Below are 19,334 nucleotides of genomic sequence, written 5' to 3'. Positions count from 1 at the left end.
TCTTTATATGGGTTGAAACAATCGGGTCGCATGTGGTATAAACGACTAAGTGATTACTTGATAAGCAAAGTGTATACAAATGATCTTATTTGCCCATGTGTTTTCATTAAGAAAACAACATCTGGATATGTGATCATAGCTGTTTATGTCGATGATCTTAACATCATAGGTACAAATAAAGAGATCCATGAAGCCATTCAACTTCTAAAGAAAGAATTTGAAATGAAAGATCTCGGAAAAACCAAGTATTGCCTTGGTTTGCTGATTGAGCATATGCTTAATGGTTTGCTTGTACATCAAAAAACTTATACAGAAAAGATTTTAAAACGTTTCAATATGAACAAGGCAAAACCATTAAGTACTCCTATGGTTGTTAGATCACTTAATATTGACACTGATCCATTTCGTCCCTGTGAAGATCATGAAGATATCCTGGGACCAGAAGTACCATATCTTAGTGCAATTGGAGCTCTTATGTATCTTACAAATTGTACAAGACCTGACATTTCTTTTGCAGTTAATTTGTTGGCAAGGTTCAACTCAGCTCCTACCAAAAGACACTGGAATGGGATCAAACACGTATTTTGATATCTTCGAGGAACTACTGATTTAGGATTATTTAGGATTATTTTATTCTAACGATACAAAACAAGATTTAGTTGGTTATGCAGATGCAGGTTATTTATCTGATCCACATAAAGCCAAATCTCAAACTGGATATGTATTCCTAAATGGCGGTACTGCAATATCATAGCGTTCTTAAAAACAAACACTTGTTGCAACATCATCAAATCATGCCGAAGCGATTGCATTACATGAAGCTACTCGGGAATGTTTTTGTTGAGATCAATGACACAACTCATTACTGATTCTTGTGGACTAGAACACGATAAAAGCCCAACAACTATCTATGAAGATAATGCAGCTTGCATAGCACATATGAAAGAATGGTATATCAAAAGTGACCGAACGAAACACATACCTCCTAGATTCTTCTCATACACTCAAGATCTCATCAAAGACAACCAGATTGAAATGAGATATGTTCAATCCAGCAAAAACTCTGTCGATCTTTTCACCAAAGCACTTCCAACTGCTATTTTCAGAACACACGTTCACAATATTGGCATGAGGCATGTTCAAAAGATGTAAAAGCTCAACGATGTCTACTTAAGGTGGAGTCAACTCTATGCTGCACTCTTTTTCCCTTAGCTAAAGTTTTTTCCCACTGGGTTTTCTTTAGCAAGGTTTTTAACGAGACAGTACTAAGTTGCTCTTTAAAACAATTTGTCATCCAAGGGGGAGTGTTGTGATAAAGACAGAAAACATGTGGCTGACAAATTTGAATCAAATCACGGATGTATTATTATTCTACTTAACTGCACAGTAAATTATTGTATTATAAATACCAAAAGATGTGATTTGCATAAGATGCACACATAGAATATATTTCATATATCACCATTCTTTTACTCTCTCTTATTTTAAGTTTATTAGTAGCCTATAGTCAAGAACAAACCCACTAAAGGTAGTTATAAGTCTACTGAATTATAACATGGATAATTTAAATGGATAAAATATTAGATATGAATATGCATGTGGGTAGTGTGAATGATAATTTTTAATTCATGGATTAACCCGATTTTATCTAAAATGCATAAATATATAAACATTTAATATACAAATAAATATCTCATCATAACTACTCTCATTTATATACGGTATATCACTAATATATACATTTTCCTTTCACATTATTGAGATTGCATTAAATTTTTAATATCTTCAATTATTAATGCTGGGTTATATACGTAGTTATATAACTGATATTTTGTTCAACACATTCCTAGAAATGATTCATATTCTAATATGTATCATGTATTCGTCGTCATCAGATTGTATATTTGTATATAAGCACAAAAGTTACGTTAAAGTAGTCAGTATGGTGATTTAAAGCATGTAGGTTACCTACGTTACGACCTATTTTTATAATAAGTTGTGACTTGATAGTATTAAGTTGTAAAATATCTAACGGTGCATTATTCAATAGATATGCATTAACTCGAATAATCCATCTAATATGGATGAAACTTTGATTAATCGACATGAATGTAGATATATCATAATCCGATGCGTTTTCATTCCTGACTCCCAATGTTAATATATAACTATCATGTTTTGATCCTGTGTGACGAATAGTGTTTTCGTCCTGAATATGATGAAACAAAGTTTACATAAACCCATTATTCCTAAATACCTTCATCGGTTTTATAATCCAAACACAAAAAAAGAAGTATATTGTGATCTTAATTGGGTCATCCTTCTTAAAGACAATTTAAAAATAAATACGAAATGAAATTAGTAGATAGACTAGAGTAAGCCCAAAAGCATTTGGAATATTATGTCAACACCTACAATCCAGTTACTGATCCAACGAGCCTCGAAAAGAGGTTTGATGTTGAACCCAACAAACCCAACATATGTAGTTAAACTGTTCTATAAAACTAGCTGATAGTTAGAATTAGAAATTTATATTTCAACCTGTATATACTTAAACTGATGAGGATTTAAAGAAAACTAAGAGTGAATAAAACTTAAAAAACTCACAGATTGAATACACATGCAATTATCATATGCACATAGTCTATTAGTCTTCAATCTATAATCACAGACTGAAAGAAGAAAAAAAACTAAAAAAGCATTTTAACTTTATATATATAAAATTCCACGCAAGACTGACTAATTGCCACGCACGTAACACTGACTGCCACGTAGGACATACTGAAGTCAGGTTGTGCCACGCAAACTGACACGTAGGCACAGACTAACATGCGGACTGACACATAGGCACAAACTGACACGTGACCCAGTTTGTGCCACATAGACTGACACGTGGCTCAGTCTATGCCAAACCCAAAATAAATTTAACTATATATATATATATATATATATACATGGTGAGGATCCTGTGAGAACTTTTTTTTGGTGAGAACAATAGGAACCCCGAATTCAAGCAAAAACAACCCACAGGCCACGGTCGAGCATTTTTGGCCAAATTCGAACAAAAAAATTTAGATGCATAGAAATTAATTTTTGTTCTACATTCCTGCTCTACAAATCATTTTGTTCGAACATGGACAAATTTGCTCGAAGGCCAATTTTTGTTCGACTACTGCTAATTTTGTTCGAATTCAACTTTTTTTTTTTTTTTTTCAAATTTAGCCCGATTTAGAGTTTAGGATTTAATATTTTGGGTTTAGTCTTTAAACCTAAAATTCTAAAACCTAAATCCTAAACTCTAAACCATTCGTGTTAAAAACTCAATCTAAACCTTAAACCCTAAATCTAAACTCTAAACCTAATTTCAGTAAAATGGATGTAGAACGGCTTGTTCTACAGCTTGTTCTACATGACTTTTCAACAAAAACTTGTAGAACAGTGAAATGCTCGACTAAGCCCATAATTGTTCAACAGTGCCCTATTTTTGGCTGACTATGGAGTTCTCTTAGTTGTCACCTCAAAAAAGTTATCATTTGATTTCATCACTATATATATATATATATATATATATATATATATATATATATATATATATATATATATATATGGTAATTCTTAATCTTTCAATATTTCACATTTTTACAGTAGGGTTTTATTTTTTTAAATTTTTTGCAGTTGCGAAATTTTTGTGAAATAAAAGATTGAAAAGAAAACCATTATAGTACATATTTTCAAATATCAAGTACGAGTACTCTTTAATAGAATAAACAAAATGGATAAAACAACGAAAATGTAGCATCGATGTGATCAAAATATATTACCATTTTTTATCATTTATTTTTAAGCTAGTGGATTTTTCCTTAATCGTCATTTTAATTCTTTAAATTAGTATTTTAAGCAAGGTTGTAAAAATCGTGAGTCGGGGACGCATCGGTCGTTGACCAACGTTGACTTTATTAATAATTTCTTAAATATATATTTATATATGTATAAAATAGTTGATTCTGTATCATAAATTTCTTAAATAAGAACTTGAATTTAAATACAATCAAACTTCAAACTCAATTAATGTTACCGAGTACATAATCAGTAAGGACACAGAGAAAAGAGCGGCCCAAAAAATGAAAACAATTCCTAATTTTAAAACATATCACATCTTGACGAAAATTTGACTGATTTTGACCGTTTTTGACCAACTTTTACCGTCTTTGACAGACTTTGACCGAATTTTTAGCTTTGACCGTCTTTTGAGTCGTTTTCAGAAAAAACGGGACGGAGAACCCAAAAAAACGACGCATCGGCCGACGCGTCGGCCAAGTCGGCCGACTTTTACAACACTGATTTTAAGAGATACAAATAAAACAATAAATATGATTTTTACCGTTAAAATTTTTTGTGACCCGGCTCTTGGTCCAGGTCAAACAGAAGTTGTGTTTTAAAACATTGGCCAATAGGACCAACACATAAGACCACTCACATCGAGTTTTGTCCTCGCATTGTTCTCGCTCCGCACTCGAGGACACCAATGGTAGTGGTGTGTTCTCATTGTGTTCATCAGGCTCGCCCTGACCTTTATCTTCGGATAGCATATTGCAACAAGAACAAGTTTGAGATTTTGGTGGGGCCATATAGCATCAACACTTGTACATATAGCTCTAACGATTGTAAACTAGCTTATTTAATTATGTTGGTGGGTCATGTCCTAGTGAAGAAGTATGTCATTGACGGTAGTGACCATTATCAGGGAAGAAAATTGGAAGAATATGTTGATGTGACACTGATGTGGCGGTATGGTGAGAAACAATGTCACGATTGAGAGTGGTGCAAGTGAGATTCAGTTTATAAGACCGTGGATAGCATAACGTATCTGCTGCAACCCACCTTGATGTGGTAAGACAAACGCCCCGCGAACGTCTGTAGTGAGGCGCCTGTTTTCAAAGATTGGTGAGACGTTGGTATTCTTCAAACGTCAAGTTTTGAATTCTCAATGGTGATGTGTGCGGTTGTGATTCGTGGAGTGACGTATCCGTTTGAGCCTCTGAAACTATTCATTAGTATAAAAAAATATTGATTAATTTTTTATACACATATACTCTTTACAAAAATTCATTCACAAAACATATACAATTCTTTACAATCTTAAACTTCATCATTCATCTATTCTTTCCAAAAAAATTGTCTCAACCCAACAATGTTGTTTTAATTGATGTATTTTAAGACGGTGGAATTTGTAACACCGTACTTCTTTTAAATATATTACTATACACACATGATATAATGTTACACGAAACCACCGGTGTTACATAATTACACACGAGTTGTAGAATCGTTTTCACACACATCATAGTTCAACAAATGCTCAAACATAACATCAAAACTCTTCTTCACCCAGCCCACTAGCACGATACACCTAATCGGGGAGAAAATGTGGGAGATTAGCATGAAGCTAAGTGAAAGAAGCAACCACATGAATATCACTATAAGCATCAAGCACACCTCCTATCACACTGGTCACTAAACACATAGTAAATAAGAGGTTCAGCGGCCTAGCCGGGCATGCAACCCATAGCTGATTGGGCTAGAGTTTACCGATAATTCCTATTATTGAATAACTAGTATATTATTTCTAATGCAATACATGCGTCGATTGAACTATACCACTTAAACAACAACATTGGAACCCAACCTGTACTCTTGTCCGACAACACCAAGACGGAAGGAGTTGACCTCTTACGTTTGACAACACCAAGATGTTTACACAGGGTGCACGTAGTCACATATAATCAACTAGAAAAATATTCGAACGCGCGTTGCGGCGGTCCTGGTTGTGTTTTGGTATGCATTGTTTAACACCTTTTTCTGGAAAATTGGTATGTGTATAAACATTCCTTACATAGCCATTATACTTAATACATATATACGGATGCTACTTGGTACATATTTGTAACTAAATGTTGAGTCAAGAATAGTCCTAAGGGTTACCACCAAGCGGGATCGAGGCTTAATAGATATTAGTTATATGTGCATCCATATAATTCTTTACACAACCATTTTCACAGCAATGACGACGACGAATAAGTTATAATTTAAGATGTTCTTTATACCAAAAAACCGAACCACAAAAAGTATAAACACTATAGCATTCATCATCGGAAACACCTGCATAATAAGCAATATGGACAAATATGGACACATATTAGCAAAAGAGAGTGCACAATGGAAGAAAGATATAGTATGAATGCAAAAAACATATGGGTTTAAGACCGGTAAAACAAATGGGGTGTTGAGCAAATATAATGTGGGTAATAGTGGTTAAAGCACACTCTAACAACATGTTTTGGTTCGAGATTGCAATAACGATCTTTGAAATTAGTATGGTAAATACATCTAAAAGTGTGCTTTAATTATTTTGGTAAATTAATCAATCCTAAACACTTAAAAGATAGACAAAATGAAACCAAAAAGTAAAAGGCATGAAGAGGAGGAGGAATAGAAAAAGGTATACCTGGCAATTGAGACCCAAACACTCAAATTCAGGTCAAATGGGTCAAGCTTTCGGGTCAATTGGGTCTTGAAAAAAATTAGGCCTAACGATGTAAATCTAAACTTAAAAAAAGATTCAAATGAGTTTCTCACCAGCCTATTGAGTCCTGCACAAAAAATGAATGAACGGGTCTAATGGGTATCAATACTCAAAGATCAATAAATAGAAATGGGTCTAATGGGTTTTGTGAATGGGTCAAATGGGTCAAGCATAAAAAGTTTCATCCGTAAAAAATTTATAAAGCATTCATGTTTATATCATTTATTATGTATATTAATGTTTCTTATGTATATTTAATAAATAATAACAACTAAAATAATGTAATAAATGTAAAAAAAGTGATGTAACCCGTTTGACCCATTTGACCCAATTGACCTGTGACCCGTTTCGACCTGTTACCCAAACCAACCCAACCTGACCCATTTTGACCCGTTTAAAAAATTGACCTGTTTGACCTATGACCCATTTCAACCCAAAACCATTTTGACCCGTTACCCAAACCGACCCAACCTGGCCCGTTTGCCAGGCATAGAAAAAGGGTATATTGAGTACATACCAATGGTACCATAGAGTTTGAAAGTTTTAGTAGCAGCCCACTGTTTGCAATCAACATTACCAATTCTGGTCCATCCAGCTGAGTGTCCACTGTGGAGATAGCCAACAGAGCTGTACATATATATATATATATATATATATATATATATATATATATATATATATATATATATATATATATATATGTACAGCTCTGTTGGCTATCTCCACCACTGAACCACAAACCACAATGGTCATAAACAACACTGCACCTACCATGTTTTTCTGATCCATTAGATATCTACTCTTGACTCAAAGGCTAGAAGGTAAGTGAACCATATAATATATAATCCTAATTCTAATTACCAATTTATAAGTAGTATATCTGTATGTGTATGTTAAGGGATTCCTTATCTTTATAAGTGGTGGTTGAGTCATTTAAGTTGGGTACATGTTCGTTTTACTATAACATGTCAACTAACAAGTTCTATTAAGAGATACAGTAATACCTTCAATCGGAGGCATGACTAATACAGGGTTTGGTAAAGTACGGTCATTCTCTGATCTTACTTCACCTGTCAGAACCGAAAGAGGAGAAAACTTTTCCGCCACCAAACAGAAAAATCCAAGAATATAACAAAGAACAGAGGACACATACCTGCATAACTGGATGTCCCATGCAAGTAGACACTCTGTATTGCAGGAGTCGGACACAAATAAGGATCAAACGTCGTTGCAGGACTGGAAGATTCCACACAAAACGTAGGACTTACCAGGCAGACACTCCGCTCCATATGAACTTACCACCCCATCCATACCACCAGTAGTAGCGACGGACCGAGAAACAACATCTACACACTTCCTAAATATTTTCTTAGCGGCATTGCAAAAAAAACACACAACCAAAAGTGCATTCTCAATCGAACCTCAAAAAAACAGACAGACAATACAGACAACAATAACAACTCCAACAAAGCGGCCCAACAAAAAGAAAAAAAATAGGTACCACACACTTTTTATTAACCACACACGCACACAAAACTCGATCATAACTTGACTGATCGGTATATGTTAAAAAATGAGGTCACATACCATTATAAGATACCGCACCACACCTGATGAGATGCTAACAAACCAAAACACTCTGCTTCTTCCACTAGCTTTGACATCTATGATCCATACAAACACGTTATATCATTACATTATGGTGTTTTCTCCTGTTTAAATGCAGAAATTTAATCTCAATATAACACAAACTATAACAATTTAGACATAAAGTATATCATCAAATAATTAACAACATAGTCGTTTTGCTGATACATTCCATGGGTCTCGATTGCGTGTATTTTGTTGATGCGGCCAATGTAATCTACTAAGAGTAACAATTAATAATGATATTTGTGAAATTAAGTGTAATACAATTCCCAAGTAATAATTAAATTGTGTATACATCAGTTGCAGATTGATACCTGCTGTAACCAACCCTAACTTATCTTCATAACCATTAACCATGAAGAGACGTGAGGTATAACTAACCAATTTTTTTAAGACAAAACGGCATATATGACCGTCTGAGAAGAAATTAATTTGATGGTAATAAGTTAATGGGTCTTGTATCTACTGGTCATCAAACCTAAGAAACATTCATTATATTAACAATCAAGGCAAAATAGTAAAAAAAAAAAAAAAAAAAAAAACTAATAAATGATACCAACTGGGACCATGTAAGACCCGAATAATTGAAGTGTACACATGTGTATATAAGTGTATTGTGCGGTACTCGAATCGGGGTTTGGTTGTATATATTTAAAAAGGCAAAAGGAGCTGGACTGGGAGAGTTGCGCGCCGCGCGGCCTGGTGGCGCGCCGCGCCATCTGTCTGTGACAGATTCTCTCTTTATTTTAAATTAGATATTTTGAGGATATTTTGGTAAAATCACTTGGAGGCCGGATTTAATGCCTTAGATCAGTTTTGGGGAGTTCATTTACTCCTTCCACAACTACCAACACTTATCCAAATCAATTCTAGAGAGAGAGTGGCTCTTAGTGAGGGAAACCCCATTTTGGAGAAGAAGAAGAAGGTTTCTTGCTTAAGTCCAAGCATTTAAGTCCAAGCATTAAAGTTGTTCGCCTTCCCTCTAGCTTCGTTGTGATAGTTGTGGTATGCTCTAATCTTAATTTCTTTGTTTAATTTGATTTAGGGCTAGGGTTTGGGGTGAAGATGAACATAAAACCCATTTTGTTAGTGTTTTGGGTGTTCTAGGGTAATTTGAGTCATGTTGCCTCAATATTGGGTTAACTAGGGTTTGGAAGAGTTAATTGTTGTTAGAGAACCCTAATTAGCTAGTAAAATTGCTAGAACACCATGATTTATGTAAATGGGTTAGTGGTTGACCCAAAATGGGTAGGTTGACTTTGAAAGTGTCAAATGGATCAAAATGAACCTAAGCTAATTAATATGTGTGGTTGAAGCCTAAAACTAGTGTTAAAATGTGTAATGAACCTACTTTGGTTAATGATAGGGTTTTGTGATGAGTTAACCCGATTTTAGGGTTAAGGGTGCAAATGGGTCGGATTTGCACCATGGGTCAAATTAACACTAGGAGTGAGCTTTAGAGTGTTGACCAACTCGAGTTGTGATTTTGATATTGTGATAAATGTAATAGGTGCGTTACATTGAAGTGTTCAAGCTCGGTTATCTTTCACCAAGAGATTTTGAGGTGAGTGGAATAATTATGCATTCGTGTATATGGCGTGTTTATTTGTGGGTGTTATGGTATGAACCATCGAGCCGGTAGTACCATAGCATGTGTGTAAATTGATGTGAACCACGAGCCGGTAGCATCGAGTGTGAACCACGAGCCGGTAGCACTATAAAATAATTGATGTGAACCACGAGCCGGTAGCATCGAGTGTGAACCACGAGCCGGTAGCACTATAAACAAAGTGTGAACCACGAGCCGGTAGCACTATAAACGAGTGAGACTCAATGCGTATGGTGTGAACCACGAGCCGGTAGCACCATAGCGTCATGGTTAACCATATTAAGATTTGTTGATATTTAGCATGCTAAATTATTTATGGTTGTGTTGAGTATATGCTAACTCGGTTATGTTATTGTATGACTTGTTAAGTGTTTGAGGTTGATGACATGCTTTTGTGTTACACGTTTCGCACGAGGTATCTTGTGTTGTGATTGCAAATAGATGGGCGATATATATGTATGTGTAATTATTGCATTCACTAAGCTTTGCTTACCCTCTCGTTGTTTACCACTTTTATAGGTTCGGTGTTGGACAAGGGTAAGGGCATCGTTTTGGACTAGGGATCCCGCTTGTTGCTAAGGGACGCTTTTGGTTTTAGTAGCTCTCGGAGTTTGACCGATAGTTGGGTAGTTTAATCCCAAACGCCATGCTCATTGTGTAGTTTGGAACTTAAACTTTTTGGTGGTCGAAACTCCTAAATTGTACTAAACTTGTAATTTGGGTCGTGTGGGCCCCGCTTGTAAAACTTTAATTTTATGTTTGAAACATGTTAGTTTTACATATTTGGTTGTATGGTAAAAAGCGTTTTGTCTAAAAGTGCCGGGAACTAGTCAATCTTTTCGCGGTTAAAAGTCCCGAGGACAGCCAGATATGGCGCGGCGCGCGGGCAATATGGCGCGGCGCGCCGATGGTCTGCAACAGAAAAAAAAAATTATTTCGTATTTTCACAAGGCTTTGTCGGGTGTTGGTTTGGGTTGTTACAAGTGGTATCAGAGCATGGTCTAAGGGATTTAGGTGACTTGAGATAGGCGCCTAGACTTAGACTTTTGTGTGCGTGATTATGCGGGACTTGTAGGACTTTGGGTCGGATCGGAATGATTAGTGCATAGGTTTATGTGAACTAATCATGCGCTATTTGTTTGTGTTGTGTTTAGCAATCATCAAGCGAGATGGACGTTGTACTAGCGAGTTAGCGCGACGTGCTCGCGTAGTAATGACTAGCTACCATTACTACGGGTGCAAATCGGGTCAAACAAGCAATGTACGACGATTGTTGAGCGAGATGGGGTAGTGAGGCGTATATGTATGTAATTGTGTATATTTGCCCTTTCGTTTCGTGGTTTAACCTAACTCGTTTTATAGAATGAAGACGAGAAACGGTCCCCATCACGATAACGGAAGTACAAGTGAAGACGCCGAGTTCTCGACCAAGGTCGAGGCCGTCTTTAAGAAGTTGAAATCAGATTTTCTTGCGGACGTTCGAAAGGTCTTCCAAGAGTCGGTCGATGGGCAAGTGACCGAAATGATAAACGAACGAATGAAGGCCACTATTGAAGAGGCCCTTGATGCTAGAAACGTTTATCCTCGAGGTGAAGGGGGTGATGGAAAGAGAGACTTCCACTACAAAAATTTTAAGGATACTCAACCTCCGACGTTTAATGGGGTGAGGGATCCGTTGAAAAGTACTTGTTGGATTTCGGACATCGAGGGGGCCTTCCGTACCGCGGAGTGTCCTCCCGAGAAGAAGACGAGGTTTGGGTCTAGCATGTTACGTGAAGAGGGCAAGTTGTGGTGGGATGATAAAATCAATTTGTATGGCGAAGAGCAATGCATGGACTTGACATGGGAGGAGTTCAAGAAAGAGTTTTTCAAGGAATACCGAACTTCATCCGATCTTGATCGAATCCGGGACGAGTTGCATCATTTGCAACAAGGTTCCATGGATTTAGTTACCCTCAAGTCTACATTCTTGGCAAAGACTCGTTTTTGCCCGGAGTATGTGGGTGATGATCATAAGCTTATGAAAGATTTTTATCGTACCTTGAATGCCGACTACAAGAGCAAGATTAGCCGGGGTATGGCTAAGACTTTTGATGAATTGTTTGAGTTGGCTCGGGGTTTTGAGCCGGAGGTGTAGTGACCCGAACTTTTTCATGTTTATATATATTAATTGAGATTGATATTTACATGATTAAATGTTTCCAACATGTTAAGCAATCAAACTTGTTAAGACTTGATTAATTGAAATATGTTTCATATAGACAATTGACCACCCAAGTTGACCGGTGATTCACGAACGTTAAAACTTGTAAAAACTATACGATGACATATATATGGTTATATATATAGTTAACATGTTTTTATTATAAGTATGTATCTCATTAGGTATTTTAACAATGAGTTATATACATAAAAATGAGACTATTAATTTAAGAAACTCGAAAACGATATATATAACGATTATCGTTATAACAACGTCTTACTAGGTACATATGAATCATATTAAGATATTGATACACTTGGTTAATTATGTTAAATGATAAGTAAATATATTATTAAGTGTATTAACAATGAAATACATATGTAAAAATAAGACTACTAACTTAATGATTTCGAAACGAAACATATATGTAACGATTATCGTTGTAATGACATTTAACTGTATATACATCATACTAAGATATATTATATATCATAATATCATGATAATATAATAATTTAACATCTCATTTGTTATAATAAACAATGGGTTAACAACATTCAACAAGATCGTTAACCTAAAGGTTTCAAAACAACATTTACATGTAACGACTAACGATGACTTAACGACTCAGTTAAAATGTATATACATGTAGTGTTTTAATATGTATTCATACACTTTTGAAAGACTTCAAGACACTTATCAAAATACTTCTACTTAACAAAAATGCTTACAATTACATCCTCGTTCAGTTTCATCAACAATTCTACTCGTATGCACCCGTATTCGTACTCGTACAATACACAGCTTTTAGATGTATGTATTATTGGTATATACACTCCAATGATCAGCTCTTAGCAGCCCACGTGAGTCACCTAACACATGTGGGAACCATCATTTGGCAACTAGCATGAAATATCTCATAAAATTACAAAAATATGAGTAATCATTCATGACTTATTTACATGAAAACAAAATTACATATCCTTTATATCTAATCCATACACCAACGACCAAAAACACCTACAAACACTTTCATTCTTCAATTTTCTTCATCTAATTGATCTCTCTCAAGTTCTATCTTCAAGTTCTAAGTGTTCTTCATATATTTTACAAGTTCTAGTTACATAAAATCAAGAATACTTTCAAGTTTGCTAGCTCACTTCCAATCTTGTAAGGTGATCATCCAACCTCAAGAAATCTTTGTTTCTTACAGTAGGTTATCATTCTAATACAAGGTAATAATCATATTCAAACTTTGGTTCAATTTCTATAACTATAACAATCTTATTTCAAGTGATGATCATACTTGAACTTGTTTTCGTGTCATGATTCTGCTTCAAGAACTTCGAGCCATCCAAGGATCCGTTGAAGCTAGATCCATTTTTCTCTTTTCCAGTAGGTTTATCCAAGGAACTTAAGGTAGTAATGATGTTCATAACATCATTCGATTCATACATATAAAGCTATCTTATTCGAAGGTTTAAACTTATAATCACTAGAACATAGTTTAGTTAATTCTAAACTTGTTCGCAAACAAAAGTTAATCCTTCTAACTTGACTTTTAAAATCAACTAAACATATGTTCTATATCTATATGATATGCTAACTTAATGATTTAAAACCTGGAAACACGAAAAACACCGTAAAACCGGATTTACGCCGTCGTAGTAACACCGCGGGCTGTTTTGGGTTAGTTAATTAAAAACTATGATAACCTTTGATTTAAAAGTTGTTATTCTGAGAAAACGATTTTTATTATGAACATGAAACTATATCCAAAAATTATGGTTAAACTCAAAGTGGAAGTATGTTTTCTAAAATGGTCATCTAGACGTCGTTCTTTCGACTGAAATGACTACCTTTACAAAAATGACTTGTAACTTATTTTTCCGACTATAAACCTATACTTTTTCTGTTTAAATTCATAAAATAGAGTTCAATATGAAACCATAGCAGTTTGATTCACTGAAAACGGATTTAAAATGAAGAAGTTATGGGCAAAACAAGATTGGATAATTTTTCTCATTTTAGCTACGTGAAAATTGGTAACAAATCTATTCCAACCATAACTTAATCAACTTGTATTGTATATTATGTAATCTTGAGATACCATAGACACGTATACAATGTTTCGACCTATCATGTCGAAACATCTATATATATTTCGGAACAACCATAGACACTCTATATGTGAATGTTGGAGTTAGCTATACAGGGTTGAGGTTGATTCCAAAAAATATATAGTTTGAGTTGCGATCAATACTGAGATACGTATACACTGGGTCGTGGATTGATTCAAGATAATATTTATCGATTTATTTCTGTACATCTAACTGTGGACAACTAGTTGTAGGTTACTAACGAGGACAGCTGACTTAATAAACTTAAAACATCAAAATATATTAAAAGTGTTGTAAATATATTTTAAACATACTTTGATATATATGTATATATTGTTATAGGTTCGTGAATCAACCAGTGGCCAAGTCTTACTTCCCGACGAAGTAAAAATCTGTGAAAGTGAGTTATAGTCCCACTTTTAAAATCTAATATTTTTGGGATGAGAATACATGCAGGTTTTATAAATGATTTACAAAATAGACACAAGTACGTGAAACTACATTCTATGGTTGAATTATCGAAATCGAATATGCCCCTTTTTATTAAGTCTGGTAATCTAAGAATTAGGGAACAGACACCCTAATTGACGCGAATCCTGAAGATAGATCTATTGGGCCTAACAAACCCCATCCAAAGTACCGGATGCTTTAGTACTTCGAAATTTATATCATATCCGAAGGGTGTCCCGGAATGATGGGGATATTCTTATATATGCATCTTGTTAATGTCGGTTACCAGGTGTTCACCATATGAATGATTTTTATCTCTATGTATGGGATGTGTATTGAAATATGAAATCTTGTGGTCTATTATTATGATTTGATATATATAGGTTAAACCTATAACTCACCAACATTTTTGTTGACGTTTTAAGCATGTTTATTCTCAGGTGATTATTAAGAGCTTCCGCTGTCGCATACTTAAATAAGGACGAGATTTGGAGTCCATGCTTGTATGATATTGTGTAAAAACTGCATTCAAGAAACTTATTTTGTTGTAACATATTTGTATTGTAAACCATTATGTAATGGTCGTGTGTAAACAGGATATTTTAGATTATCAGTATTTGATAATCTACGTAAAGTTTTTTTTAAAAACCTTTATCTATGAAATAAAGGTTATGGTTTGTTTTAAAAATGAATGCAGTCTTTGAAAAACGTCTCATATAGAGGTCAAAACCTCGCAACGAAATCAATTAATATGGAACGTTTTTAATCAATAAGAACGGGACATTTCAGTTGGTATCCGAGCGTTGGTCTTAGAGAACCAGAAAATTTGCATTAGTGTGTCTTATCGAGTTTGTTAGGATGCATTAGTGAGTCTGGACTTCGACCGTGTTTTCTTTAAAAATGATTGCTTAACATTTTTGTTGGAAACTATATATTTTTAACATATGAATATTATGTGATATATTAATCTCTTAACGTGTTTGATATTATGTGATAGATGTCTACCTCTAGAACAAGTCCCATTGACTCACCTAATAATAATGAAGAGTCAAATGTAAATTGGAATGATTCGTGGACTGATTCACAAGTTCCCGAAGAGGAACCGGAAGAGGAGTCGGAACCGGAAGATGAATCGGAACCGGAAGAAGAATCGGAACCGGAAGAAGAAATAGAACCGGTGGGGGAAATAATAAAACGGTTAAGTAAAAGAGAATCCTCAACCAACCGACCAAGGTTAATTATGGTCAATGGTGTTTCCGCCAAGGAAGCAAAATATTAGGAGGATTACCAATTCTCCGATGAATCGGATTCCGACGAGAATTCCGATGATGTTATAGAAATTACCCCAACTGAATTTAAAAGGGCAGAAGAAAATAATAAGGGAAAGGGCATAAAAATAGAGAAATCTAATTCCAACCCCGATGAACTTTATATGTATCGTCAACCCCCGAAGTCCTTAAGTTGTAACAATGACCCGGGAACCTCTAAACCACCAGGTTTTTCTAAACCAATGTGGACAACGACGGCTTGTATTAGGGGAACATCATATATCCCTAGAAACTTGGCAAAACGAACCAAAACCGAACAAGAAGAAACGAGCGAGTCGGAATAAGATAGTTGTATTCGTGTGGTGTAATATATGTAATATAGTGTGCTTATGCTTTATGATATATGTAAAAATTGCTTGTATTAATAAGTATTTTTTTTTATGAATCTAACTCTTGTCTATTTTACAGTATAAAAACACAAAATGGATAGACAACCCAATATTTTAAGAGACCTACCCGGAGACATGATTGATGAAATCTTGTCTAGAGTCGGTCAGAATTCCTCGGCACAACTATTTAAGGCGAGATCAGTTTGTAAGACATTCGAAGAACGTTCCAAGAATGTCTTGGTTTATAAGAGACTTTCGTTTGAAAGATGGGGGATATCACATTGGGAAACCCATAAGTTACGATGTGTTTACTTTGACGCATATATTGAGGGGAACCCAAATGCTATTTTACGCAACGGGTTAAGAAATTATTTTGACTCAATATATCCGAATATTGGACTTCGTGATTTAGAAAAAGCGGCTAACATGCAACATAAAGAAGCATGTTATGCTTACGGATTAGTAATGTTCGCTTCTCACCAAAGTGAGAACAAGAACATCGGGCTACAACTATTAAACAAAACGTTTCCACAAGTGACGGAGTCGGTAATTGGGGTAAGAAATGAGGTTTTTAGATTGTTACGGGACTGTTGGACATTACGTAACCCTCGTCCCTTTGACGACGTTACAACACGCTGTCTTATCAACGGCCATAACGGTTATGTTCCACAAGACCAAGGATGGGAAGTAGTCCTAGTAAAACCAGAATGCATGACTTGTTTCTGGACGTATGAATTACTTGTCTTTATTGCCTTTGCTGAACGACTTGTGTACTAGCTAGAATTATCTTCACAACTATCTTGTATCAAAGTTATTGTGTGCTATATTTCATGCTTCATGTAAAATAAGCGGTATTGTAAGTTTGTAAAATATTGTATAAAAGTTTGAACGCGAAATATTATTATAATCAGTTTTTCATATAGAATTGTAGTAGTTGAATTGTATATTAGCTACTAAGTATGAACTTAACGGGTAGGTACTACCCGAATTTAAACTTATAAAACGCTAATATGAAGAAAAAGCTTTTATAAATGAGTTCATATTATGCTACGAAATACTATTAACTACTCTTAATATTCTGTATGATTAACTTGTTCCATTTGACTATTTTGAAGGAAATGGCACCGACTACTCGACACACCGTGAATATGAATGAAGAGGAATTCCGTACTTTTCTAGCTTCAAACATAGCCGCAGTACAGGCTGCGCTACATACCAACAATAACCTTGGATCTAGCAGTACAGGAAATCGTGTAGGATGCACCTACAAAGAATTCACTGCCTGCAAACCTTTGGAATTTGATGGAACCGAAGGACCGATCGGATTGAAACTGTGGACCGAGAAGGTCGAATCGGTGTTTGCCATAAGTAAGTGTACTGAAGAGGACAAAGTGAAGTACGCTACGCATACCTTCACAGATTCTGCGTTAACATGGTGGAATACCTATCTAGAGCAAGTGGGACAAGACGATGCGTACGCACTACCGTGGTCAGCATTCAAGCACTTGATGAACGAGAAGTACCGTCCCAGAACCGAGGTCAATAAGCTCAAGACAGAACTTAGAGGGTTACGAACCCAAGGATTTGATATTACCACGTACGAAAGACGATTCACAGAATTGTGCCTATTGTGTCCGGGAGCATTCGAAGATGAGGAAGAGAAGATCGACGCGTTTGTGAAAGGATTACCGGAAAGAATCCAAGAAGATATAAGTTCACACGAGCCCGCCTCTATACAGCAGGCATGTAGAATGGCTCACAAACTAGTGAACCAGATTGAAGAAAGAATTAAAGAACAGACTGCTGAAGAGGCCAATGTGAAGCAAGTCAAAAGAAAGTGGGAGGAAAACGGTGATAAGAATCACCAATACAACAACAGCAGCAATTACAACAATAATCGCAACAATTATCCCAACAATCGCAACATCAATCGCAACTACAACAAACGGCCCAACAACAACAACAATAACAACAACAACAGCAACTACAACAATCATCCCAACAACAATAATAACCGCAACAACAACAACAATCAGAAGCAGCTATGCCAAAGGTGTGAAAAGTATCACTCGGGGTTCTGCACCAAATTTTGCAACAAGTGTAAAAGAAATGGTCATAGCGCGGCGAAGTGTGAGGTCTACGGACCAGGGGTTAATAGAACGAAAGGAACAAATGGTGTCGGAACGAGTAATGGCGGAGCAAGTAGTGTCGGAGCAAGTTATGCCAATGTAGTTTGTTATAAATGTGGAAAACCGGGCCACATTATTAGAAATTGCCCGAACCAGGACAACACGAATGGACAAGGCCGCGGAAGAGTTTTCAATATTAATGCGGCAGAGGCACAGGAAGACCCGGAGCTTGTTACGGGTACGTTTCTTATTGACAATAAATCTGCTTACGTTTTATTTGATTCGGGTGCGGATAGAAGCTATATGAGTAGAGATTTTTGTGCTAAATTAAGTTGTCCATTGACGCCTTTGGATAGTAAATTTTTACTCGAATTAGCAAATGGTAAATTAATTTCAGCAGATAATATATGTCGGAATCGAGAAATTAAACTGGTTAGCGAAACATTTAAGATTGATTTGATACCAGTAGAGTTAGGGAGTTTTGATGTGATAATCGGTATGGACTGGTTGAAAGAAGTGAAAGCAGAGATCGTCTGTTACAAAAATGCAATTCGCATTATACGAGAAAAAGGAAAACCCTTAATGGTGTACGGAGAAAAGGGCAACACGAAGCTACATCTTATTAGTAATTTGAAGGCACAAAAACTAATAAGAAAAGGTTGCTATGCTGTTCTAGCACACGTCGAGAAAGTACAAACTGAAGAAAAGAGCATCAATGATGTTCCCATTGCAAAAGAATTTCCCGATGTATTTCCGAAAGAATTACCGGGATTACCCCCACATCGATCCGTTGAATTTCAAATAGATCTTGTACCAGGAGCTGCACCAATAGCTCGTGCTCCTTACAGACTCGCACCCATCGAGATGAAAGAACTGCAAAGCCAATTACAAGAACTTTTAGAGCGTGGTTTCATTCGACCAAGCACATCACCG

The 19,334-nt window shown here is 35.7% G+C and overlaps 1 protein-coding gene across 3 annotated transcripts; it reads right to left on the bottom strand.

Moving 5' to 3' along the window:
* Window positions 1-5,183: 5,183 nt before the first annotated feature.
* On the bottom strand, window positions 5,184-8,533 carry LOC139862705 (uncharacterized). 3 transcript variants are annotated; one of them, XM_071851328.1, is made up of 4 exons: window positions 7,737-8,533; window positions 7,588-7,653; window positions 7,101-7,189; window positions 5,184-6,159 (listed from the first exon to the last, which is right to left on the bottom strand). In XM_071851328.1, the coding sequence occupies exons 1-4, from the start codon at window positions 7,870-7,872 to the stop codon at window positions 6,040-6,042; spliced, it is 411 nt and encodes a 136-aa protein (XP_071707429.1). In that variant the 5' UTR covers window positions 7,873-8,533; the 3' UTR covers window positions 5,184-6,039. The 3 variants fall into 3 exon arrangements, 1 of the variants encoding a protein (XP_071707429.1); XR_011764261.1 differs by lacking the exons at window positions 5,184-6,159; window positions 7,101-7,189 and adding an exon at window positions 7,272-7,344 and having other exon boundaries at window positions 7,588-8,533; XR_011764260.1 differs by lacking the exons at window positions 5,184-6,159; window positions 7,101-7,189 and adding an exon at window positions 7,272-7,311 and having other exon boundaries at window positions 7,588-8,533.
* Window positions 8,534-19,334: the final 10,801 nt, after the last annotated feature.

The sequence above is a fragment of the Rutidosis leptorrhynchoides genome, chromosome 8, assembly GCF_046630445.1.
Source record: "Rutidosis leptorrhynchoides isolate AG116_Rl617_1_P2 chromosome 8, CSIRO_AGI_Rlap_v1, whole genome shotgun sequence".
NCBI lineage: Eukaryota > Viridiplantae > Streptophyta > Magnoliopsida > Asterales > Asteraceae > Rutidosis > Rutidosis leptorrhynchoides.
This window is presented reverse-complemented; position numbering and strand designations above follow the sequence as displayed.

What these genes read in the sequence shown, in the direction of transcription:
- LOC139862705 (XM_071851328.1), bottom strand. Translation starts at nt 7,872, where the DNA reads ATGGAGCGGAGTGTCTGCCTGGTAAGTCCTACGTTTTGTGTGGAATCT. An exon ending in TGGGACATCCAGTTATGCAG is followed by an intron (nt 7,654 to 7,736) that starts GTATGTGTCCTC and finishes CGGTTCTGACAG; the next exon opens with GTGAAGTAAGATCAGAGAAT. An exon ending in CAAACTCTATGGTACCATTG is followed by an intron (nt 6,160 to 7,100) that starts GTATGTACTCAA and finishes CTTATTATGCAG; the next exon opens with GTGTTTCCGATGATGAATGC.